Source organism: Oncorhynchus gorbuscha, linkage group LG22 (genome assembly GCF_021184085.1).
Source record: "Oncorhynchus gorbuscha isolate QuinsamMale2020 ecotype Even-year linkage group LG22, OgorEven_v1.0, whole genome shotgun sequence".
In the NCBI taxonomy this organism is placed as follows: domain Eukaryota; kingdom Metazoa; phylum Chordata; class Actinopteri; order Salmoniformes; family Salmonidae; genus Oncorhynchus; species Oncorhynchus gorbuscha.
The window spans coordinates 32240522-32267049 of record NC_060194.1 but is presented as its reverse complement, the minus strand read 5'-3'; the positions used below and the strand labels follow the sequence as shown (position 1 = coordinate 32267049).

Here is a 26528-nt window from a genome sequence, read left to right as displayed (position 1 = left end):
GAATGTATTTCAAGGCCTACCTTCAAACTCAGTGTCTCTTTGCTTGACATCATGGGAAAATCTAAAGAAATCAGCCTAGACCCCCCAAAAAATTGCAGACCTCCACAAGTCTGGTTCATCCATGGGAGCAATTTCCAAATGCCTGAAGGTACCACGTTCATCTGTACAAACAATAGTATGCAAGTATAAACACCATGGGACCACGCAGCCGTCATACCTCTCAGGAAGGGGACGCGTTCTGTCTCCTAGAGATGAACGTACTTTGGTGAGAAAAGTGCAAATCAATCCCAGAACAACAGCGAAGGACCGTGTGAAGATGCTGGAGGAAACAGGTACAAAAGTATCTATATCCACAGTAAAACTAGTCCTATATCGACATAACCTGAAAGGCCGCTCAGCAAGGAAGAAGCCACTGCTCCAAAACAGCCATAAAAAAAGCCAGACTATGGTTTGCAACTGCACATGGAGAAATGTCCTCTGGTCTGAAACAAAAATAAAACTGTTTGGTCATAATGACCATCGTTATGTTTGGAGGAAAAAGGAGGCTTGCTGAAGAACACCATCCCATCAATGATGCACGGGGGTGGCAGCATCATGTTGTGGGGGTGCTTTGCTGCAGGAGGGACTGGTGCACTTCACAAAATAGATGGCAACATGAGGCAGAAAAATGATGTGGATATATTGAAGCAACATCTCAAGACATCAGTCAGGAAGTTAAAACTTGGTCGCAAATGGGTCTTCTAAATGCACAATGACCCCAAGCATACCTCCAAAGTTGTGGCAAAATGGCTTAAGGACAACAAAGTCAAGGTATTGGAGTGGCCATCACAAAGCCCTGACCTCAATCCCATAGAATATTTGTGGGCAGAACTGAAAAGGCATGTGCGAGCAAAGAGGCCTAATCGCCCAACCTCATTAACGCTCATGGCTCGATTGAAGTATGTCTCCGCAGCAATGTTCCAACATCTAGTGGGAAGCCTTCTCAGAAGAGTGGAGGCTGTTGTAGCAGCAAAGGGAGGACCAACTCCATATTCATGCCTATGATTTTGGAATGAGATATTCGATGAGCAGGTTTCCACATACTTTTGGTCATGTTGTGCATGTTAATTAGGTTATGATTACATTGTTGAGTAGCTCAGTATTAATATGGGCAATCTTATTTAATGTATGTGTTTGTCTCCATCTGCAGGGGTGGTAAGGCCCTGCCAGACGGTCTCACTGTGAATGGAGCAAGGCTTCTGTTTGGCCGAGCCCTGAGACAGAATGACACTGGAGTTTATGAATGTGTGGTGAACAACGGCATTGGGACAAGGAAAGTAGAATCGAACATCACAGTAACAGGTAATGGGCAAAGTTACTCCTGTATTTTGGGAGAACCTGGACAGCATAATAGAATTTATCTCCTGCTGTGTTTGGTACCATTTGTGCAACATTGCTGCCCCTTGTGGTGATCTGAAATACCAACTTTGCTCATATCAAAAATCTGCAACGTATCTCTATCACTGCAGTTGGTTGTTTGTTTACAATTGTGTATGTTCCCATCCCTCACATAGAGAAAATTCGCAGTGTGCAGGAAACCACTGTTGACACTCTAGTGATGATCATTATAGTTGTGGCTGCTGGGGTTTTGGTCATCGTCATGATCATCATCATCATCTTAGTCAACCGATACCACAGGCGCAAAAACAGAAAATTAGAGATGGAGCTTAGCGAAAGAACGTGAGTTGATTTCCACAATAATTTGCTCCCCCTTTCCATTTTAGTCATTTTGCAGATTGTTATCCAGAGTGATTTACAGGAGCAATTAGGATTAAGTGCCTTGCTCAAGGGCACATCTGCAATTGTTTACCTATTTGGCTCTAGGATTCGGACCAGCAACCTTTTGGTTACTTGCCCAATGCTCTTAACCCCTATCCTCAAATCCCCTTCAGTTTGACATTCTCTGTCTTTCACAGGTTAAAAATCAACACACTCTCCAGACAGAACTCCTCCCGGAGACTCAACTCTGTCAGCACAGACCCCAGAGGACAGGTACTCAGTACTTTACATACTCAACTGAAAATTGGAGCAAAATCGATGATGAACTATCATGATCAGTTAGTATCTACTTGTGAATGACTGTGATACCCCAAATAATTCTCTCTACTTTTCACCCCAGAATGAAGACTGTACACTACTCAGACTAGACAGTAGAATGAAAAACAGCCTAATGTCCCTAGAGGTGAGTCCATAAAATATTTTTTAGCAATATTCTACATTTACAACATGTCCACTATCAAAGATTTTTTTCATTAAACATCAATCTATGGCATTATTTGGATCCATCCTGTTAGGACCGTCCCATATACATAGGCAGTGAATCATCCCTGGGTGGGAGGCAGGGGACTGTTGGAGAGGGGGATGTGGACTACCTAGGACGCCCTGTCCTGTACCAGTCTAGCTGGCATGATGGCAGAGAGAGTATGAGGGGCGCGGAGATGGAGGGAGAGAGGGAAGAGCGCAGACGAAGGGTGGAGTCGTACCTGAAGAGAAGCAATATGTCCCTGGTGTGTATTTGTTTGATCAAGGAAGAGTATACGTAAAAGTTTAAATGCACATAGGCCTGTGAGTTATTACAAAATAAACTGTTTTTCTCAATGCCTTGCAATATGTGGTCTCAATTTTGCAGGACTCTGGCCTTCCTTCCTCCCTTGTCCCCATCAAGCCCCAGGACCAGGATGGCAGTGTGGGGCCCACAGACATCCCCCCAATGCTCAGTGACCTGTGTGGCCAGAGGGAGGGGGTGACCAAAGGGGAAGACTGGGGCCACAGACGGGCTGTGCTGGAGGTTGATGAGGCAGACTGTGACACCAGTTCTTACCAGATCTCAGAGGCGCTCTCCAACCACTTCCACTACAGCAACGGGTTCCTGCGGCCCAAACCACACTCCAACGCCATCCTCCTACACCCCAGAGGACAGATCATCTAGACATGAGGCTTGGCTGAAAAGGGAACTGCACTCAGCTCCACCCTAACCTAGTGGTCATTATACAGAAGTGAGGGTTTGGCAACATGCTCACGTTCATTGCCATGTCTTTTTTTTAATCAGCATTGTCTTCTTGTATGTCCTATGTAAACAGAATTTACTAGCCTAAGTAGAGATTGGACAAGATTGCACCAACACTTTGTATCAACTATAAACCCAGTCTTGTGTAAGCACTCTGTGATAGTGCTATCATTTTAGCTAACCTTATAGTTCAGATATCCAAATATATCCTGACCTTGTGAGTTAGTTATTTTCATGTTCATTTCAACAACAAATCAAAAGGGCTCAAAGTTGGATAATTTAGATTTTTATTCAGACAAATGTATGCATTGACAAAAGCATGTCCATTGTAGTGTTAGTCTGGCATATCTCTACAAAAACCTAAAGATGATGGAGATCCTCTTAAGCGTTCCTTAAAAGGTTACAAGCAGGAAGCTGTAAAACCGGCAACTCTGATCCCTCACTACAGTATATAAGCACCACTAGTGCAACAGTTGTGGTAGGGTCTCACTGCTCTCACTTTATAGAATGGGAAGACAAAAGTAACACACTGCTGCTTTCTGCAAGTGTCTTGATGGTCTTATCAACTCTGTTCTCAGTCATTTGAAAATGTTGTTCCACAATGTTCTTAGTTGTCTAGTCATGGTGATAACGATCAGTAGACAGTTTGCTTTGTTGTGAGGCCCTGTGTACTCGCTGGTGTCTGCGGAGATTACTCTGCTGAGCGAAACACCTCCCGCACGTGACACAGCTGTACGGTTTTTCTCCCGTATGAATCCGCTGATGCATCTCCAGGTGACCAAACCGGTCAAAGCTCTTTCCACAAAAGGAGCAAACAAACCACTTCTCTCTTGCTGGGGTTCTCCTTGGGGATACCTTTGCTGAGTTGAAACCATTTGAACAATTTGGGGCAAGTGAGAATACGTTGTTTAGCCAAACATTTGAATATCCTGCACCCTCATTGGCTAGTGTTTGTTTGTCTGATGGCACTCTGGTAGCTGTCCCATCCTGGGTTCTCTCTGGGTGCATGGTTTCTCTGTGCTGTCCTGGCTGTGCCTGATCCAAATCTGTAGGGGTCCTTCTGTCATTCCAAACAGACTGTGCTCGCATCTCTTCTTTCATAACTCTGTTAATGTCACCCATCTCAGATGATGGAATGCTTTCGAGACCCTCCACTGCACTTTGAATGAGCTGTATGTCTGTATCTTGATCCAGTGGATATTGTACTGTGCACTTATGGTAACCTGGACCCTCTGAGTCACAGTTGCGCTCTGTTAAAGACTCCCAGAGCTGACTCTCTCTCTCATCCACAGCAAACGCAGTTTCCTCATGATCTGATCTCTCTGTGCCATGTTCACTTACTGATGTATGTAGTGAAATGACATCATACTCTTCCTGCTCTCTCTTCACTAACTCTAGTCCACTATCCTTCTCTCTGTGGCCTGACCTGTTCTGTTCAAGTCCTTCTACTTCTTCTGCAGGTGGCTGTGGTCTATTTTGATGCAGTTGGTCGTCTTTCTCTCTGGCGTTCTGCTCAAATGAAGTCCTTTCACCAGGATCCTCATCACAGCCTTTGGACCCTGAAAGGGAAGGTTTAAAGGAACTGTCAGTATAATGTTTTTTTTAAAAATAAAAATGATATTTTACTTTATCTATACAGGGTGGGTCACCATTGAGACCAGGGTCTAATTAAGGGTGCCTTGTGAACAAGAACATACTAAATTTAAGAATAATCAAAACAAACAACTCACATATCACCTCCCTTAAACCTCTATCTAAACTGTCCAATGAAGACCAGTGAGTCCAATTTCAATGTGGCCTGAAGGCTATTCCATGAGCTGGGGGTATAAAAACAAAACACATTTTCCCCCTGGTCAATGTAGACCTGCGGGACCTCCAGAACTAGCCAGTCTATAGAGTGGGTCTGAAAATGGCTGTATCTCCAATTAACACATGAGCTGAGGTAGTGGGGGAGTCTGAAGAACCGCTTTATATACAAAAAGTAGCCAATGCTGGGCTCTTCTGGTAATCAGACTCCCAGCCAACAGAACTATATAAAATGCAGTGTTTTGTACAAAAATTATCACAGTGCTGAGTGAGACCATCTAAAAGGTTTTAAAACAGAGGCTGTTGCATGCATGTAGATTATATCATCATAATCAAGTACTGGGAGAAGCATTGCTTGAACAATCTTCCTTCTACTTTCCAAAGTGAGACAGGATTTATTTCTATAAAAGAAATTAATCTTAATTCTCATCTTTTGTCAGTTTTCAGTGCGTTTTAAGAATATCATAAATCCAAATACCTAAGTACTTAGAATGGGGAACTTGCTCAATGTGGGCTCCCGTCAATGTGCAAATATGCAGGTCCTCACGAGTCAACATTACGAGATCTACATAACAAACTTGGGTATATTAGCATTTAGCACTAGTTTAAGGTAAGTAGGTAATTTTTGAGTTGAGTCAAAACCATGCTGAAGGTCATGGATGACCTGCTGTACTGAGTGTGCACAGGAGTAAAAAACTATCTGCATAGAGATTAATGTTAGATTTTTAAATACCAAAATTGAGAGCACTGCAACAGCAACCCATTATCTACACTAGTTATAGGCATTGAGAAATAATTGCCATTGTTAATACTGCATATTTTTTAAGAATTGACCCTTGAGTTGAGATGGACAGCAACACATTTCAGATAGGTCTAGCTAGCTAGCACAGTAAGCCGGAGCTGGCTCACCCTGCTCTGTTCTGCTGGCAGACGAAGAGCATGTGGAAGAACAGCCTGCTTCTCGCGCTTTGGACCTTGTCGTTTGCCGTTCGTTCTCCATAAACAATAATTTGATTTTTAAGGCTTCTATTTCATTTTCTCTTCTGCACATTTCCAAGCGTAAAACAGCAAACCCATCATCGAATAATTTACTTATTTCTGCCACCGCAGTTTTGGCCAACACATCCATAACGGAGGTTAATTTGGTCTGAAAAGTAACATAATTTGTCATATTCTCCTGGAATAACATTTTATCTGTCTAGTGTTATGTTTCTACAGATTTTCAATCTGAAAAAAAAAGAAATAGTAATAGATGCTCTGCTTTGTTAGCTACCTCATTGACAGATTTTACTTCCGCGAAAGCAAACGGAGGGGAGGAACGAGTGGTCATATGATCATTAAACAGTCCTATGGTGTCTGTAGAGTAGGGGATGCAGTCCAAACACATTTTTACCCTCTCAGCGCTCGCGATAGCCACTTCCCTCGGCGAAATCTCCGTCGAAACCGGATGCAGTTTAATTGCCATTTTAGGGCGAGAATCAATTCACTAAACGTTGCCCCCTCGGCCCTCGATTTTAGTCAACAACGGAGCAAGTGAAGAACTTGGCTGCAGTCCAAACACTTTTTTCCCCCGTAGCCTTTGCCATTTTATGTGGAGGTTGCCCCTTTGATTTAGCTCGAGGGAGCGAGTGAACAACGTTAGGTTGCATTCCAAACACTTAAGACATACCCCATCCCCTCAAATTAAGTGGACACTTCTAATGACGTTTCATGACGTCTGAAGAGTATGCAGGGCAAGGTGCAAGGGAGAAAGGAATGATTTTTAAATCGACTTCCCTTGCTCAGAAATTCATCCCGCCATGATTGTGTTTTCAGCCACCGGTTGCTTGTGGGTGCTTTATATGCTCTGCAGTCATTTATGATTGCATGTCAAATCAAAGTTTAATTGTCATGTGCTCTGAATACAACAGATGTAGACCTTACAGTGAAATGCTTACTTACAGGCTCTAACCAATAGTGCAAAACAGGTATTAGATGAATTAACAATAGGTAGGTAAAGAAATAAAACAGTAAAAAAGACAAGCTATATACAGTAGCGAGGCCACATACAGACACCCGTTAGCCAGGCTGATTGAGGTAATATGTACATGTAGATATGGTTAAAGTGACGATGCATATATGATGAACAGAGAGTAACAGTAGTGTAAAGATGGCGGGGGCACACAATGCAAATAATCCGGGGTAGCCATTTGATTACCTGTTCAGGAGTCTTATTGTTTGGGGGTAAAATCTGTTGAGAAGCCTTTTTGTCCTCGACTTGGCACTCCGGTACCGCTTGCCATGCGGTAGTAGAGAGAACAGTCTTATGACTGGGGTCTTTGACCATTTTTAGGGCCTTCCTCTGACACTACCTGGTGTAGAGGTCCTGGGTGGCAGGCAGTTTATATTAACTATATAATTATTAATATACACCTACTGTGTGATAGCTAGCTAACTAAAGTTAATCTGCCCAGTTACTTCTGAAGAAGGAAAATGTTTAAATTCTATAATTTCCAAAAGCTAACCAAACAAAAACATGAGACGTGTTTGTGCATTAGTGGCACAATTTCTAACTGAGTTAAATTCGTTTTTACTTACACTTGTATGTTGACTCCATATTAAAGTTGAGGTTTTAAGTTTTGGCAGAATTTTCTTAGCGGATGTATTCATCGTGAATGGAATTATGGGACGTTTCAGGCCCCGAAGTGAACATAATTGTACACTCGCAAACCCCATTAAAAACGAGGGCTGAGGGGCTTACGTTGCAAACTTTCCTTGCTTGGCTAATCGTTTGGACCAATGACAAATATGGCATTGGAGATTCCCCCAAGGGCATAGGGCCGAGGGCTGTCTACTTTGAGTTTGAAACGCAGACATTGTCAACTTGCGGTGTTGATTTGACCCACAATTCAATGCAAACTATAGCCACTGAAGTGTCAAATTTAATCAACAAGGCTGCATTTTCGGCATGTCAGACAAAATTATGCTTGCATGCTAAAAAATATATAGAAATTACATTGATTTTAGCGTTGGCAAATGGGCTTAGTCTCGTAGTGAGGAGCTTATAAAATGTAGCTAGCTTCATAAACATTTTTGGCAATTCTGAAATATATTGGAATAAATGACCAAACTATAAAACTAACTATGGGTAGCTAGCTACCTGACAGCAGTGCTACCTTGCTATGTTAGCTTGCTATGTACATTATTAGCTTTAGGTTGGTTGTTTTTAAGCTCAACTTCAAGATTTTCACCAAGGTGTAAAGAATTGCTATTCTCTTATGCAAGTGATCAGCCTACTGCTAAATGCATGGCTATAACTCACAGTAAAGGATGTGGGGCCCCCTACAGGATAACTCACGCACACACACCCCCATCCAGCACACACACAGTCCCCTTTAGCTGAACGGATGTGACGGCGGGATTCGAGAGTGACGGACGGCCCAGCTGAGCCAATGGCGGAAGACTACAGACGAACGGCCCAGCTGAACCAATCAAAAGATCCGATCTCCCAGGATCAACCTACTTTCTGTTTTGTATAAATTGTATTGTAACGGTTCACTCTTTCTCTTTTTCCTGCTGTTCTGTGCGAGCGAATGGGAGAGCCGTATATACGTGTACCAGATATTCTCACTCTGAATAAATCTGTCGCTTGTCGTACAATCTACCACCTTGTCTGAATCGATCCTTAACCGGCTCACCCTTCTACATATCCTTTTATCAACAGAACTTGGTAGCAGAGGATGGTTTAATAACGGTCTGGTCGAAGAGAGTTGATTGGGTGTGAGAAGGAGAGTGACGGAAGGACGGTTGTAGGAAGACGGGTGAAGGAATTCGGGGGAGGACAATAATTCTGCTCAACTCGGGAAACTGATCTAAAAGGTGCACTATAAACAAGGTAAGCAAAACCTGTTAAATCAAACTTTGCATATTGTCGTATAGTCTGTCTAAATTTTGATCAGTATTTCCGAGTAAGTATGAATTCTTGTGTAAATTTATAATTTGCTGACAAGTTGAAAGTACAGTGAAGTGAACATATGTGGTACAAACCGGCGACGGCCGGGTGATTAAATCATTGATGAGATATCAGTAAGGGGGTAGTTAATTACTATTCATTAAATCTGGCGCCGAGGGGATAAATTGTAATTTTGTCCCATGACCCGGTCAGCACAGTCTGATAGCTTTCAATGATGAGGTATCACTTTTGAGGCCTGGATTAGTTCCGATAGGGGTCAATAACAGATCAGTAAGTGAATAGTTAATTACTATTCATTAAACCTGGCGCCGAGGGGACAAATTGTAATTTTGTACCGAGACTCGGTCGAGGTCCAGTCTGATGGTGTTGATTGATAGGGGTCGGACATGGACATGGATTTGGATACGTTCCGATAGGGGTTAATAACAGGTCAGTAAGTGAATAGTTAATTACTATTCATTAAACCTGGCGCCGAGGGGACAAATTGTAATTTTGTTCCGAGACTCGGTCGAAGTCCAGTCTGATGGTGTTGATTGATAGGGGTCGGACATGAATTTGGATTAAGGATAATAAGGATCAGCACGGTAGAGATTAGGGATAAAAATCAGTAAGGGGATAGTTAATTACTATTCATTAAACCTGGCGCCGAGAGGGGAAAAGATTGGCAACTTTGTCCCGCGACTCGGTCGAAGTCCAGTCTGATAAGTAGTCCAAAAGATAGGCTGATAATGTTTAGAGAGAACACGTGTATTTGTAACTGTTCATATAAAATGTAATGTGGTTGTAATCGTCTCCATCAAGATTGTTGATGGTTTGAGAGAGAGAGAGAACTCAAGAAGGGTTATTGGATAATCCGAAACTTATATGTTGTATGTAAACTTCCATGTTGTATGTAAACTTCCATGTTGTATGTATCTATAACTTCTGTGTAAAATGTATAATCAGGAACAAAATGACTGATGTATAATTGAAATAAGATCTGAATATAATAATTAATATTGTGACTATATAGTCGAATAGATCCCTTGGTTGCGCGCTCCACAAAAGCTATACCAACCCAATCGTTTTTCTCGAACTGAATATTCAAGGAAAAGCTCTGAGATAAGGCAGAGTGTGAGCAATAGTGCCTCCTCGAATACATCGTTGTTATTAACTAACGACGGGCTAAGCATATTCTAATTATATTCAAGTAGTCTGGTAAAATTCCGATTAAATTACGATTAATTTCCGATTGAATTAAAATTGAATTACGATTTAAAATTCACAATGGCGACCCCCAATACTCCAAAGCTGAAGTTTAATGAGTTCCTAGATAAAAAAAAAATAGAATATAGATCAGGGGGAAAGAGACAGTGGAAGGATATAAAGAAAGTCTGGGGGGGAGTAAAGTTAAGATGGACGCAAGCAGGTTACCTAGGAGGGGGACTGCCAACCGGGGTCCAGTTGAAAACAATGGAATGTGGGTTAAGGGAGACGTTGCAGGAAGCTAGAGACAAGGAAATAGGAAGAAACAAGGCCCATTTATTGAGGAACCAAGGGACCAAACAGAGAGAGAGAGCAGAAGAGGAACTAAAGATAGGAACTTGGGCCATAGAAGAAGCGCAGAAAGCACAACTAAAAAAAAAAATCCTGAAATGATGGGGGGTTGCCACTCCCCCACGAGGGGCAGATGAACAGACGAGCTACCACCAGGAGATGGCGCCAAATCCCTCTACATATATAATTACTAAAACATACAATACATGACAAATGGTGACCCTGACGTGGTCTGGTAAAAAGATATCGCTGGACATTGGTGTGCCAGCCGATTGGCCAGTACTGTCGTTGGACGGTGTGTCTCACAAATCCTGACCGGTCAACTAAAAAAGGGTAAGCAGACACCTGTTGTGGAAAACTAAAGTTCTGCACATTGGAGTTATACAAATTTAGTTTTGTGAGACACCTGTTTGATGTAAGTTACTAAATTTAAACTATTATGATGTGTGAGATTGGAAAATAGTTGAGAAAGTAATATCTCCATTGGCAACTGCAATTTTATTATTGATCAACCATACTTAATGGAGCATTGTGTATGGGATGTACTAGTATGCCTGGTTGGTAGGTGGTAACAGAGATCACTTACCACGTGTATGAATGATGGGTAACGGGTGGCCACCAAAGCTTGAATGGATAGTCTGGGACTACATGTATGAGTGGTGAGCAACGAGTGATCGCCAAAGTGCGAATAGAAAGTCATATGATGCGAACGTGATGTATTAGGCAGGGCCAAGTGTGAATGACGGATATTTAAATTGATTACTCGGACTTGAGATCGATTTAGCCGTAGGGAAAGGGTATCACTTGGGTTTCAGTAAAGACATTGGTTGTTGGCAGTATTGTAGTGTACATGGAATATCGTTGGAAATGGAAAAGGTGTAGAGAACGCCGAAGTCCACTCTAGATTTAAATAAAGGCAGAGAGGGCAAAGAGTAGAGGAGACTGGGTGAGAAGCTGTACAGAGAATGGACAGAAGGTGGGGCTATTGCATCTCCTACTGGTCTGCTTGCTGGGGAGAATGAAGATCTGTGTGTGTCTGGTGTAAATTGAAGTTTTTACTGGCGTAAATGAAGATTTGTGAGACTCAAATCGTGTGCATGAAATACGTTTGATATTCAGTCGGGGACTAATATCGGTATGAAAGAGGCTTGGGGACTATTGGATAAGAAACTAATAATAAAAAATAAAATGGGGACTATTGGATAAGAAACTAATAATAAAAAATAAAATAAAAATGTAAGCTAACAATTGGGCATAGAAGTTAAAGATGTAATCAGATAAAACATATGAGAAATTGTTTGTTAACCAAGCCTGTATGTCCAGGATTTTATGCATTACAGGTGAACTACAGGTGAAGTCACTCAATCCAGTCCCAGAGGCTTGGGGACCATAGAAGACCCCTGGTGACAGCTAGCTGAAAGAGCTGCCCAGATTCATATCGCACGGCGGAAGGGTAAGACACTTTTTCACTGTCGGACAATAAACAGAGTTCGGGAGAAGAACTGGAATTAACAGAATTCCGGGGGCTAACTCCCGAATGAAGTAACCCTACCTGTCCTATCACCCCTGTTTTTGTCCATAGGAGTGAGGATGTGTCTGGCTCTGGCTAAGTGATGTGTATTTTGTTCCAAAATGAACATAAGAGATCCCTAGATCTGGGTAGACAGGAAGTTAGAGTAGAGATTACATGATAACCGACTTCGGACTGTTCTAGGATTGGAGAAGAGGGTATCCTTATAGCATAGAGGGTCCCACAAGGGTGGATAGGTTTTCCATGATATGGGGAAACCTGGGAGCAATGTTGAACTTTGTAAAGGTGATGAAATCCTACTAACCATCAAAAATATTAAGCTCTATGATGCAGGCACTCACACCCTCGGACTACAAAGGACGAGGACAGACATGATGGGTGTGTTTTCTATTAAGGTACTGCCAAGACCAGAGGTAATCGGACACACTCCTCTACCACCACTGTGTTAAAAATACCATTCAGATAATTAATGTTAGAGACTATTCGGCTATTGATCAATTAGGAACTGGGACTGGTTTTGATGGTAGGGACAATTTGTGGCTGTCTTATATGAGGTACACAGCTAAATCCCTGACAATAAAGGACTGCATTATTTGTAGTCATGCTAGACCTGTTCTGGCTACACACCCATTTGGTGTTGGGGCATATGGGGGCAATTACAGTTGCATCACGGGTACAGGTAATGGCATTGATTATGGGAGATTGCCTGGAGCTGATTGCAGCAGTAACATAACCATTAATTCCACTTGTGGATGATGTGTGGAGCCAAAAGAGTGCTGAGATCCATTCTTAGAGGAGAATGGCAAGGTACGTGTGGTCTGACCAGTTTGATAATTCCACTGACCATTGTTGATGTTACTGCTGAACAGCTGCTGAGTTCTGTATCCAGGGGACCTGAGAACATTCCATCCCATGGGAGACATAGACGTAGTGCTCCATGGACAGAGGATGTAGTTGACATACACTAACCTGTTGGGAGTGCCAGTGGGGGTTCCTCATGAGTTTCAGGCCTTGGGTAGGAATGATGGACTCTGGCACTTACTACCTAGTATGGGTCCAGCCATGGTGGATGCTAGACAGACTGCTTGGATTAATTATATCTACTATAATCAACAGCGTTTGGTGAATTACTCCCGTGATGCACTCACTGGTATGTCTGAACAGCTTGAGGCCACATTTGGGGTTTCCAGACAGAATACACTTGCCTTGGATATGCTTCTTGCCAGTCAGGGGACGTCTGCAAGATGTTCGGTAAACAATGTTGCACGTATATTCATAATAATACCAGTCCAGATGGTGATATATCTAAGGCGGGCTTGATACATTATCTGCTAAGATGAGGTCCACGGGGGGGTGGAGGAGTCTGTTCTCTTGGCCTGGTTTGGTAAGTACACTGGTATGATGGTTACTGGATTTCTGACCCTAATTATTGTATTATTTGTTATTGATGTGCTGCTTGCATCATACTGTGTTTTAAGAAGTCTGTTACAGATGTGATGAAGGATTCAGGGAGGATGGGACTGACTGAGGATGACACATGATATGCTGTTGTGAAGGTTTGGAGTCCCTGGGTGGCAAGGAGCCCACCTGGTACAGGATAGGATTAGCTGAGAGGACCAGATGGTTTCTAATAATTCTTTACTCTGTTTTCCATGACCAAAGTTTTATCCTACATCTTACATGTCAATAACAATAAAGTTTTATCCTGTTTTTGATAAGTGACACCCTTGCGGGTGAAAAAAGGGGGAAACAAAAGCATACAACAAAGGCATATATCACTTCTTATTAATAATACACTTTTTATTATTTTCATGAAATGCTATGACTACTGAAATAAAGGATAGTGAGTGACACCCTAGCGGGTGTCAAAAGGGGGACTTAGATTTCACACTATTTTCTTTTGTTCAGTTTTTGAATGAGAGCTGTTCTCTTTTGACATGAAGGTAGTTTAAACTTTGTAACTGTTATATGATTCATTGCTGAATTTGTGTTCACACCCTTGGGGTTATTTTACATTATATCCATTACCATAAGATTGAATGTTATCTGCTGTTGCCTTGTGTGGAGGTATGTATGTGTTATGCTACCTAGCTGATTTGAAACATTGTTAAAAGTATCAGGGCCATGGAACTTTCTCATGCTGGAAAATACAGAAGGGAGGGCACATTCAGAGCGTGGGTTGCGAGAACAAGCGGACTTTTTGTTAGATAACAGGAGCCAGGTGCGAGATAATGGTATGGAGCATGAGACCCATCTTTCAGTTTGCAGCCATTTTAGGAGGGGGATCCAGTTGCTTATATTGATTAAGCTTCTCCATTGTATGTCGTGTCCCATCTGGGATGGGAAGAGGGGGAAATTATTTTTCTTTGTGGGCCATTTCCGTATAGACTTACCTAGCATAGGCTATTTTTCCTTTTTGGATTATGTTTTCGTTTTGCTTGGAGTAATGTCTCTGGACTATATCATATCTCTTAGGAGATGTGAAGAGAGGAATCACAGCGTTTTCCCGCTGGAAAAAAGTTGGCATATGTGGACAATCATTTTACTTTTATTTTGAGATGTTCTCCGCTCTGTTGAATGAGGGTTGTAAGTTCCTAGGTGGCTGGTAGCCAACTTAGTACATAGTGGGATTGAATGGAGAACATGATGGTAATATACATATGTCTATTTCTGTTTAATACCGTGCCTTATTTCTTAGTCCATTAGGGAGAAGTTTCTCTTTGTGTCTGGATCTAGTTAGGTTGTGTCACGTCTCTGGTGAGATGTGAAGAGAGGGTTTTGTAAAGAATTGCTATTCTCTTATGCAAGTGATCAGCCTACTGCTAAATGCATGGCTATAACTCACAGTAAAGGATGTGGGGCCCCCTACAGGATAACTCACGCACACACACCCCCATCCAGCACACACACAGTCCCCTTTAGCTGAACGGATGTGACGGCGGGATTCGAGAGTGACGGACGGCCCAGCTGAGCCAATGGCGGAAGACTACAGACGAACGGCCCAGCTGAACCAATCAAAAGATCCGATCTCCCAGGATCAACCTACTTTCTGTTTTGTATAAATTGTATTGTAACGGTTCACTCTTTCTCTTTTTCCTGCTGTTCTGTGCGAGCGAATGGGAGAGCCGTATATACGTGTACCAGATATTCTCACTCTGAATAAATCTGTCGCTTGTCGTACAATCTACCACCTTGTCTGAATCGATCCTTAACCGGCTCACCCTTCTACATATCCTTTTATCAACAAAGGACATTGCCTTTCCGATCGTTACTGTCCCTCGCTTAGGCAAGGGACATTTAAGATTCACTCATACGTGACATCTGCTTCATGAGGTAGTCACATGTAATGCATTTCAATTAACAGGTGTGCCTTGTTAAAAGTTAATTTGGTGAATTTCTTTCCTTAATGCGTTTGAGACAATCAGTTGTGTTGTGACAAGGTATACAGAAGGTAGCCCTATTTGGTAAAAGACCGAGTCCATATTATGGCAAGAACAGTTCAAATAAGCAAAGAGAAACAACATTCCATCATTACTTTAAGACATGAAGGTCAGTCAATCCAGAATATTAAGAACTTTGAACATTTCTTAAAGTGCACTCGCAAAAACCATCAAGCGCTATGATATAACTGGCTCTCATGAGGACCACCACAGGAAAGGAAGACCCAGAGTTACCTCTGCTGCAGAGGATCATTAGAGTTCATTAGAGTTAACTGCACCTCAGAAATTGCAGCCCAAATAAATGCTTCACAGAGTTCAAGTAACAGACAGATCAACATCAACTGTTCAGAGAAGACTGTGAGTCAGGCCTTCATGGCTGAATTGCTGCAAACAAACCACTACTAAAGACACCAATAAGAAGAGACCTGCTTGGGCCAAGAAACACGAGCAATGGAAATCTGTCCTTTGGTCTGAAATGTGATGAGTCCAAATGTTTTTTTTTTTTGGTTCCAACCGCCGTGTCTTTGTGAGTCGCAGAGTAGGTGAACGGATGATCTCCGCATGGGTAGTTCCCACCGTGAAGCATGGAGTAGGTGTGGGGCTGCTTTGCAGGTGACACGGTCTGTGATTTATTTAAAATTCAAAGCACACTTAACCACCATGGAAATCGCAGCATTCTGCAGCAATACGCCATCTCATCTGGTTTGTGCTTAGTGGGACTATCATTTGAAGGAGAGTGATGGAGTGCTGAATCATATGACCTGGCCTCCACAATCAGCCGACCTCAACCCAATTAAGATGGTTTGGGATGAGTTGGACCGAGTGAAGGAAAAGCAGCCAACAAGTGCTCAGCACATGATCCAGCCTGTATCGCATCCGGCCGTGATTGGGAGTCCCATAGGGCAGCAAACATTTGGCCCAGTGTCATCCGGGTTTGGCCGGGTAGGCCGTCATTGTAAATAATAATTTGTTCTTAACAGACTTGCCTAGTTAAAAGGTTAAATAAATGAAAATAATTATATTGGCAACTCGTTCAAAACTGTTGGAAAAGCATTCCTCATGAAGCTGGTTGAGAGAATGCCAAGCATGTGCAAATAAGGCAAAGGCTGGCAACTTTGAAGAATCTAAAATCTACTTTGATTTGTTCAACACTTTTGTGGTTACCACATGATTCCATATGTGTTATTTCATAGTTTTTCTACACTATTATTCTACAATGTAGAAAATAGTAAAAAAATTAAAGCCCTTGAATGAGTAGATGTGTCCAAACTTTTGAACTATTTTTATGCAAGCTAACGTCATAATTTTGTCTGACATGTCGATAATGCAGCAGTGTTGATTAAATTTGACACGTGTCTACAGTTTGCATTGAATTGTGGGTCATATCAACCCTCAAGTGATCAAAGCAAAGATAGAACAATGATACATATTTCACCATATGTATAAATGTGACGTATCCAAATATGGTAGTGAGAGGAAGCCCAGTGGTTGACAGTGGGAGAAGATGGATTTTGACCGACTTTCTGCTTGTTTTGTCATTGATTAAACATTTGATCTGAATACAGTTTTGTGTTCCTTAAACTAGAATCAGAGTGGATTACGTTTTTAGACTGGACCTTTTCCCAAAGTAAAAATATTTTTTTGATTTGTTTAGGAGTGCAAAGTCGAATTAGCATTATGGCACACGTGCACTTCAGAGTATGCGTTCTCTAACGGAAATATGCAAATGATGCTAGAACGCGCCAATAGGATCTCGCTAGCTCGTACTTGGCTCTGCCCACTTCCTTGCTTGTTCTGCCCACTATTACTAATTTGTTCCCGTTTGAAACGATGGGCTGTGGTCTCTTGGTTTATTTATAACATTTTTAATCAAAATTCTTCAATTGCTCCCTAGAGAGCAACGTTTGTGAATTGGACCTCCGCTAACAGCATTTCTACTTTATTTCAACAAGTAAATGTTTTGTTTTTGTAATGCCTTGATAGAAAACATAGATTAAACAGTGTCACTGACATTGTCACATTTTCTGTATGTCAGGAGTTACGGCAGGTACTGTGAGGTTCTGTGTTATGCACTATAGCCCGTTACCATATCATATGTGATTGAATATTATCTGCTGTTGGCTTGTGTGGATGTATGTGTTATGCAACATGGCTGACTTGAAACATTGTTAACAGTTTCAGGGCCATGGGCCTTTCTCATGATGGAAAAATACAGAATGACATGAAGACAGGAACTGTGCAATGAGTTGGGGGGGGGACACATTCAGAACGTAGTGTTGAGAGATCAAACAGTCTTTTGTTAGATAACAGGAGCCAGGTGCCTGATAACTGTATATTCTACACAGCTACAACGACTGACCACTGAAGCGCTTAGGGGGCTGGGACCAGCCTCTGCGCCAACAATCAACGATAGTCTGGGTGAGTCTAAACCACACCCAGTCTCTACTCTGTGACAGGCCGGCTCGAAAGCAGGAACTACCTCTGTCAGAGTATATTTATAATATCTTTGTCAGGAACAAGTCAGTTCTCTGTTTGCCCTGGGAGGTGGGGCAGAGAGCCCATATATACGAAAATTGCATTTACCATTTATTGCTTGAATTGAATTAAAGATAATTAACGACAGATTCTGAATTTTATTCTTCCTGATACCGGATTCGAAAGACGCAACTCTAACAGTACACAGGGCAAATGGCAGGCATTACCACAAAAGCCCATTGCTGTGAGGAGGACAGGAATTGAAGGGGATCCTGAAGGCATTAAAAGTCAAAGATTATTTAAAGACGGCTGAAATCATTGGTGGGAATACATAGGATCACAATAGTAAATAACGAAATTCATTAATCTTGACTTCAAAAAGTAATTGGATTTGGATTTGATAGCTTTGAGAGACAGAGAACAGGCATTTTCTTACAGAATGATTTCAGTGTTTACACCAAGTCTTTTCTTATTTTTAGGCGTTGTCGCCTTTTTTAAAAACATATAATTTCATTTATTTTTGGTCTATTTCTACATAATTCCATGTCCACAACCTCGAGGACCCCATACCAATCAGCACAGCCTCACCTGGGAGGGGAATTTGTTGAGGGCCAGGATCTGATCGGCAAGTTCTCTGCACACTTTTCTCGTAAACATATTTTCAAAAATAACCTTGGTAACAGTTAACCTTAAGTATACAGATGTTGCATCTTAATTTGATCACCCTGTTGCAGGACAACTTATGCAACGCAGGACATTTTTTACTTATAGTGTATTTGAGGATTTGAAAGGCTTCTGAAGTTTGTAATTTCCACTTTGAAATGTAGACTTTATTTTCCCTTAAGAAAAACGTATCAACCCTGACAAAATGTACATTTATTATAATTCACTTCACTCACATTTCCTGTTGCTGCAGGATAATTTTCCTGCTGTTGCAAACTGACTCAAATTAAGATCCTACATCTGTACATCTATAATGCCTTAAACACACTCATACAGTACTGTGCCCATTATGTGACATCTAGGCCAACCTAGGCTGGAGGTTGGGCTGCACCAGGACCTGCGTCTAATTCCCCTGAAGTTGGTAATAATATATACAATTACACAGAGTGTACAAAACATTAAGGACACCTGCTCTTTTCATTACATAGACTGGCCAGGTGAATCAAATTGATCTCTATGATCGATCACTTGTTAAATCCACTTCAAATCAGTGTAGGTAAGGGGGAGGAGACAGGTTAATCCCCTAGAGTCGATTGACTCATTGGTGCGTTAATCTAAATTACATAACTAAAAAATCCCCATCAAAACCTGTCAGTTTAAACTAGAGACATGATTTTTTTCTTGCATTGGATGCGTCTCAATCCACCACATCCGCCAGTGTCGCACTTCTTTATCTGCGTTGAAAGGAGGCAGAGCTAGAGCGGTGTTTGGCAGACCATGACACATCCCGAAAATCGGTCTTCTCACGTAAACGTCTGTAGCGTCCAAACGGTTATGACCATTCTATGGAAAGGGGAGACTCTCACGAACAAGATGGTGTTATTTTGCTCTACGACCCCCACAAGCGTCACGGGACTTTTCTAAAGGTAAGTGGTACCGTTTTTAAAAAAACGAATGGAAGTAAGGTCGTTTTGTTCCTACCAGTAAAAGGGATTAATTGTGTAAAAAAAAGGTTCTCTCTTAGATTTAGGACAGACACTTCAAAACCTTGTTTCTTATTCTACCATTTTTTATTGTCCATTTTGACATTTATGAATGTGTTATTCAATGCGTTTCTATGGTCTACTAAACGAGTCCTAAAATTCAAAATCCCCCCCCCAATGTCTTAGACTGAAGAATTAAATGATTTTTAAGCCTTCATACAATTGAGACATAGATTGTGTATGTGTGCCATTCAGAGGGTAAATAGGCAAGACAAAATATTGACTTTGAATGTGGTATGGAAGTAGGTGCCAGGCACACCGGTTTGTGTCAAAAACTGCAACGCTACTGGGTTTTTCCACACTCAACAGTTTCCCATGTGTATCAAGAATGGTCCACCACCCAAAATGACATCCAGCCAACTTGACAATTGTGGGAAGCATTAGAGTCAACATGGACCAGCATCCCTGTGGAACACTTTGTAGAGTTCATGCCCCGATTAATTTCTTAGAGAGGCTGTTCTGAGGGCCACCCCACCATTTAAAAAATGATAATATGCTCTTACAACAGCAGCGTAAAAGAGGGGGGATGGGGGGGCAATGCAAATTGTCTGGGTAGCAATTTGATTAGATGTTCATGAGACTTATGGCTTGGGGGTAGAAGCTGTTTAGAAGCCCCTTGAACCTAGACTTGGCACTCCGGTACCGCTTGAAGTGTGGTAGTAGAGAAAACAATCTATGACAAGGGTGGCTGGATTCGTTGAGAATTTTTAGGGCCTTCTGGTAGTCCTGGATGGCAGGAAGCTTGGTCCCTGTGATGTACTGGGCCGTACACACTACCCTCTGTAGTGCAGCTGTTAAACCTTTGTGGAGTGGTTGAAAAATTAGTTTTAATGACTCCTACCTAAGTGTATGTAAACTTCCGACTTCAACTGTAGGTGTTCCTTTTGTCCAGGTGGGAAAGGGCAGTGTGGAGTGCAATAGAGATTGCATCATCTTTTGGTGCAGTATGCAAATTGGAGTGGGTCTAGGGTTTCTGGGATAATGGTGTTGTGAAACAGCCTTTCAAAGCACTTCATGGCTACAGACGTGAGTGCTACGGGTCGGTAGTCATTTAGGCAGGTTACTTTAGTGTTCTTGGGCACAGGGACTATGGTGGTCTGCTTGAAACATGTTGACATTACAGACTCAGACAGGGAGAGGTTGAAAATGTAATTGAAGAAACTTGCCAGTTGGTCAGCGCATGCTCGGAGTACACGTCCTGGTATTCCGTCTGGCCCTGCTGCCTTGTGAGTGTTGACCTCTTTAAAAAGGTCTTACTCACATCGGCTGAGAAGAGCGTGATCACACAGTCATCCGGAACAGCTGATGCTCTCGTGCATTTTTAAGTGTTTCTTGCCTCGAAGCGAGCATATAAGTTATTTAGGTCATCTGGTAGGCTCGTGTCACTGGGCAGCTATCAGCTGTGGTTCCCTTGGAGTTCTGTAATAGTTTGCAAGCCCTGCAACATCAGATGAGCATTGGAGCCGGCGTAGTCCTGTATTGACGCTTTGCCCGTTTGATGGTCTGTTGGGGGGCAAAGCAGGGTTTCTTATAATCTTCCAGGTTAGAGTCCCGCACCTTGAATGCGGCAGCTCTACCTTTTAGTTCAGTGAGGATGCTGCCTGTAATCCATGGCTTCTGGTTGGGGTATGTACGTACATTCACTGTGGGGATGATGTCATCGATGAAGCCAGTGACTGATGTGGTGTACTCCTCAATGCCATCGGAAGAATCCCGGAACATATTCCAGTCTGTGCTAACAAAATATTCCTGTAGTTTAGCATCTGCTTCATCTGACCACTTTTTTATTGACCGAGTCACTGGTGCTTCCTGCTTTAATTTTTGCTTATAAGCAGGAATCAGGAGGATAGAATTATGTTCATATTTGCCAAATGTAGGGTGAGCTTTGTACGCGTCTTTTTGTGTGGAGTAAAGGTGGTCTAGAATTTTTTCCCCCTCTTGTTGCACATTTGGCATGGAGCGCCGCCTCTGAACATGTTCCTATTTGCTTATGGCGGTATACAGATCCTTGAGTGTGGTCTTAGTGCCAGCATCTGTCTGTGTTGGTATGTAGACAGCTACAGAAAATAAAGATAAACTCTCTTGGTAGATAGTGTGGTCTAACGCTTATCATGAGATACTCTACCTCAGCCGAGCAAAACCTCGAGACTTCCTTAGTGCACCAGCTTTTGTTTACAAATATACATAGACCACCACTCCTTGTCTTACCAGAGGCTGCTGTTCGATCCTGACGATATGGATAACATACAGCTGGCGGGTTATACACTATCGTCGTTCAGACACGACTCGGTGAAACATAAGATATTACAGTTTTTAAATGTCCCGTTGGTAGGATGTGTGATTTTAATTTGTTCCAAATTTTTTCCAGCGATTGTACGTTGGCTAATAATTATGGATGGCAAAGGCAGATTAGCCACTCGTTGCCTGATCCTCACAAGGCACCCCGATCTCCTTCCGTGAAATCTCTGTCTCTATCTCCTGTGAATCAAAGGGATGAGGGCCTGTTCGGGTGTCTGATGTAAATCCCTCTCGTCCGACTCATTCAAGAAAAATTGTTTGTCCAATTCAAGGTCAGTAATCTCTGTTCTGATGTCCCGAAGCTCTTTTGGGTTATGGTTGAACAGGGTTCTGGTTGAGGTCAGGACTCTGTGCACCCCAGTCAGTTTCTTCCACACCGATCTCAACAAACCATTTCTGTATGGACCTCGCTTTGTGCACGGGGCATTGTCATGCTGAAACCGGAAAGGGCTTGCCCCAAACCGTTGCCATGAAGTTGGAAGCACAGAATGTTGTTGTATGCTGTAGCGTTAAGATTTCCCTTCTCTGGAACTAAGGGGCCTAGCCCGAACTATAGTGATTTTAGTCTTGTGTGCGGCTGCTCGGCCATGGAAACCCATTTCATGAAGCTCCCACCGAACAGGTATTGTGCTGACGTTGCTTCCAGAGGCAGTTTGGAACTCCGTAGTGAGTGTTGCAACCGAGGACAGACAATTTTTAAGTGCTTCAGTACTTCGCGGTCCCTTTGCTTAAGCTTGCTGTCCCCAGTCCACCTGGCCGTGCTGCAGCTCCAGTTTCAACTGTGCTGGTCAAATGTATTTATATAGCCCTTCGTACATCAGCTGATATCTCAAAGTGATGTAGAGAAACCCAGCCTAAAACCCCAAACAGCAAGCAATGCAGGTGTAGAAGCACGGTGGCTAGGAAAAACTCCCCAGAAAGGCCAAAACCTAGGAAGAAACCTAGAGAGGAACCAGGCTATGTGGGGTGGCCAGTCCTCTTCTGGCTGTGCCGGGTGGAGATTATAACAGAACATGGCCAAGATGTTCAAATGTTCATAAATGACCAGCATGGTCGAATAATAATAAGGCAGAACAGTTGAAACTGGAGCAGCAGCACGGCCAGGTGGACTGGGGACAGCAAGGAGTCATCATGTCAGGTAGTCCTGGGGCATGGTCCTAGGGCTCAGGTCCTCCGAGAGAGAGAAAGAAAGAGAGGAGAGAATTAGAGAACGCACACTTAGATTCACACAGGACACAGAATAGGACAGGAGAAGTACTCCAGATATAGCAAACTGACCCTAGCCCCCCGACACATAAACTACTGCAGCATAAATACTGGAGGCTGAGACAGGAGGGGTCAGGAGACACTGTGGCCCCATCCGAGGACACCCCCGGACAGGGCCAAACAGGAAGGATATAACCCCACCCACTTTGCCAAAGCACAGCCCCCACACCACTAGAGGGATATCTTCAACCACCAACTTACCATCCTGAGACAAGGCTGAGTATAGCCCACAAAGATCTCCGCCATGGCACAACCCAAGGGGGGGCGCCAAGCCAGACAGGATGACCACATCAGTGAATCAACCCCTCCACGAATCCTCTTTAGTATATCAATATCTGATGTTGCCTGGCTACCCATCCACATTGCTCTAGTTCAACTGACATTTCTACACCACAAAGAGTCTGAATTTGCCTCCCTCCCCTGCGACAATTTCTAGAATGTGAACACTTTCTGACCGTTCTGATTGGTCACAGAAACGATGGGTGGAGCCAGAGCCGGCCTACACAATGATGTTATCAACTTTTATACTCGGATGTGGATAGATTTGTTAGAGGCGGTCCAGTAGTTGATTCATTTGTTTTGTACAATTCCCCCCCCATTTTGAAGTCACACAAACAACTTCTAGAATGGCAGATTCGGACTGAATGTGTGAAGCGATCGATAGAGCAGCGGAATTAAATTCAGGGTGAGTTGTCAGGCAATGTCTGTGGCTCATGCAGTGGAATGTATTTTTTTGTAATATCATGCTCGTTTGTTCCCTCCAGGCCTTAGGGGACACACTATCCTGTAGGCTTAGATTGAAGAGATGGCAATATAGAGGAACAGATTTGTGAAAGTTTAAAAATGCACATTAAGTTTACTATGTAATAACTCACAGGCCTATCTATTTCTCTCAATGCCTGGCAATATGTAGCTCGCAATAGAGTACCACAGTATGAGTCATAATAACCATAAAACCTAGCAGTCAAACAAGGAAAAGGTTCCAATCGTTTTTTCACCATTCATTTTTCCCATTATAGAAACACTTCAAATAAGGGCTGTGTTTCATGTAGGCTTACCCTGGTGTGACATTTTGATAACCGTGTAAATCTCTCTAGGACAAAGTGACTTATTAATATATTCACCTGTATTTAACCCCCCAAAACGAAAAACACTAATTAGCTGCTATTGTGGCTATCATAAAGAACTACAAATGCCATGATGATCTGGACGAGACTGCCGAGTTGAGGAAAATGTAAGAATCTCTGGATTAACCATGTAATGTTGGCTAGTAATGAATACATTTGCAAAATGTCTTTAAATTGATAATTCTGTGAACTGTCTTGTGCAAGTTTTAAATTGACATAACTGTTAGCAAAGGTGTCAGCTAGAGATGCTAATTAGCATTTTCAGATCTGAGAGTAAATAGAGCTGAATATATTAATAAAAGTCCTCGTCTGAGAGATTTACATGGTTATCAAAACATCACGGTAAGCCTACAATAAAACAACCCTTAAGTGTTTCTAAAATCCCCCATGAGAATGATGAATGGTGGAAAAACGATTGGGAACATTTCCCTGTTTGACCGCAAGGTTTTATGACACCTCCACTGTGGGGCTCAATTTCTCAGGACTGGCCTTCCTCCCTTGTCCCCATGAAGCCAACCTGGTCCCAGAGCAAAACTTATAATATGGCAGTGTGGAGCCCACAGACATCCCTCAATGCTCAGCGACCTGGGTTGTCAGGAGGCTTGTTACTTATTCCAGTGAACTGAACGGGGATACAGTTTGACTGAAGAGTAAGCGTTTGGCAATCTCATGCTCACTTTCATGGTTGATTTTTGTCCTTTTTTACATCAGCATTGCCTTCTTGTGTTCCACTATGTAAACAATATTTACCAGCGAAGTAGAGATTAGACAAGATTGCAGCGTCACTGTGTCAACTATAAACCCAGTCTTGTCTAACCACATCAGTGTTGCTTGTGCTGTCATTTTAGCTAACCATATACACTGAACCAAAAATATAACTATATATTGTAATGTGTTAATCCCATGTTTCATGAGCTGAAATAAAAGATCCCAGAAATGCTCCATACACACAAAAATCGTAACAATATTGTTTACATCCCTGTTAGTGAGCATTTCTCCTTTGCCAAGATATTCCATCCACCTCACAGGTGTGGCATATCAAGAAGCTGATTAAACAGCATGATCATTACACAGGTGCACCTTGTGCTTGGAACAATAGAAGGCCACTAAAATGTGCAGTTGTGTCACACAACACAATGCCACAGATGTCTCAAGTTGAGGGAGCTTGCAATTGGCCTGCTGACTGCAGGAATGTCCAACAGAGCTGTTACTAGATAATTTATCGTTAATTTCTCTACTGTAAGCCGCATCCAATGTAATTTTATGGAATTTGGCAATAAGTTCAACCAGCCTCACAACCGCGAACCATGTAATATAATAATAATAATATATGCCATTTAGCAGACGCTTTTATCCAAAGCGACTTAGTCATGTGTGCATACATTCTACGTATGGGTGGTCCCGGGGATCGAACCCACTACCCTGGCGTTACAAGCGCCATGCTCTACCAACTGAGCTACACAGGACCACATGTGTAACCATGCCAGCCCAGGACCTCCACATCCAGCTTCTTCACCTGCTGGATTGTCTGAGAAAAGCCACCCAAACAGCTGATGAAACTGTGGGTTTACACAACCCGAAGAATTTCTGCACAAACTGTTAGAAACTGTCTCAGGGAAGCTCATCTGCATGCTCTTCGTCCTAACCAGGGTCTTGACCTGAATGCAGTTCAGCGTCACCCGACATCAGTGGACAAATGCTCACCATCCATGGCCACTGGCATGTTGGGAGAAGTGTGTTCTTCATGGATGAATGCCAGTTTCAACTGTACTGGGTAGATGGCTGACAGCGTGTATGACATTGTGTGGGCAAGCGTATTGCTCATGTCAACGTTGTGAACAGAGCGTCCCATGGTGGCGTTGGGGTTACAGTATGGGCAGGCATAAGCTATGGACAACGAACACAATTGCATTTTTCAATTTTAATGCAGAGCTACGATGACGAGTTCCAGAGGCCCATAGTCGTGCCATTCATCCTCAGCCATCACCTCATGTTTCAGTATAATACACGGCCCCATGTCGTAAGAGTCTGTACATCATTTATGGAAACTGAAAATGTCCCAGTTCTTCCATTGCCTGCATACTCACCAGACATGTCACCCATTGACCATGTTTGGGATGCTCTGGATCGACGTGTAAGACAGCGTGTTCCAGTTCCCACCAATATCCAGCAACTTCGCACAGCCATTGAGTGGGGCAACATTCCACAGGCCACAATCAAGACTGATCAATTTTATGCGAAGGAAATGTGTCACGCTGCATAAGGCAAATGGTGGTCACACCAGATACTGACTCATTTTCTGATCCTCACCCCTACGTTTCTTTAAGGTGCATATCTGGATTCCC

General features: G+C 42.7%; 2 protein-coding genes across 11 annotated transcripts in view; one reads left to right on the top strand and one right to left on the bottom strand.

The window, feature by feature from the left end:
* LOC124009222 (nectin-4-like) overlaps positions 1-24811 on the top strand; it is a 34799-nt gene extending 9988 nt beyond the window's left edge. For 4 of the 5 annotated variants that reach the window (XM_046320794.1, XM_046320793.1, XM_046320792.1 and 1 more), the window contains 6 exons: positions 1190-1341; positions 1554-1719; positions 1956-2031; positions 2159-2221; positions 2334-2546; positions 2669-4676. In XM_046320794.1, the coding sequence (XP_046176750.1) occupies positions 1190-1341; positions 1554-1719; positions 1956-2031; positions 2159-2221; positions 2334-2546; positions 2669-2968 (970 nt within the window). In that variant the 3' untranslated portion in view covers positions 2969-4676. Of the gene's footprint in view, positions 1-1189; positions 1342-1553; positions 1720-1955; positions 2032-2158; positions 2222-2333; positions 2547-2668; positions 4677-24671 lie in introns of those variants that run through there. The other variant, XM_046320795.1, reaches the window with a different exon arrangement.
* Positions 3662-7463, bottom strand: LOC124009223 (zinc finger protein 165-like). Of its 6 annotated transcripts, none has more exons than XR_006834247.1 (3): positions 6126-6167; positions 4777-4863; positions 4327-4605 (listed from the first exon to the last, which is right to left on the bottom strand). XR_006834247.1 is itself a non-coding variant. In XM_046320798.1 (2 exons), exons 1-2 carry the CDS (start codon positions 7446-7448, stop codon positions 3662-3664), a joined length of 963 nt encoding a protein of 320 aa, XP_046176754.1. In that variant the 5' UTR covers positions 7449-7463. The 6 variants fall into 6 exon arrangements, 2 of the variants coding, with proteins under 2 accessions (XP_046176754.1, XP_046176753.1); XR_006834246.1 differs by lacking the exon at positions 6126-6167 and adding an exon at positions 5762-6118; XM_046320798.1 differs by lacking the exons at positions 4777-4863; positions 6126-6167 and adding an exon at positions 7430-7463 and having other exon boundaries at positions 3662-4605.
* Positions 24812-26528: the final 1717 nt, after the last annotated feature.

Excerpts from the sequence above, each read along its gene's own strand:
- LOC124009223 (XM_046320797.1), bottom strand. The coding sequence starts at position 6,041 with ATGTTATTCCAGGAGAATATGACAAATTATGTTACTTTTCAGACCAAA. Across the intron at positions 4,606-5,761 it reads TGCCAGCAGAACAGAGCAGG|GGTCCAAAGGCTGTGATGAG; the intron begins GTGAGCCAGCTC and ends CTTCCCTTTCAG.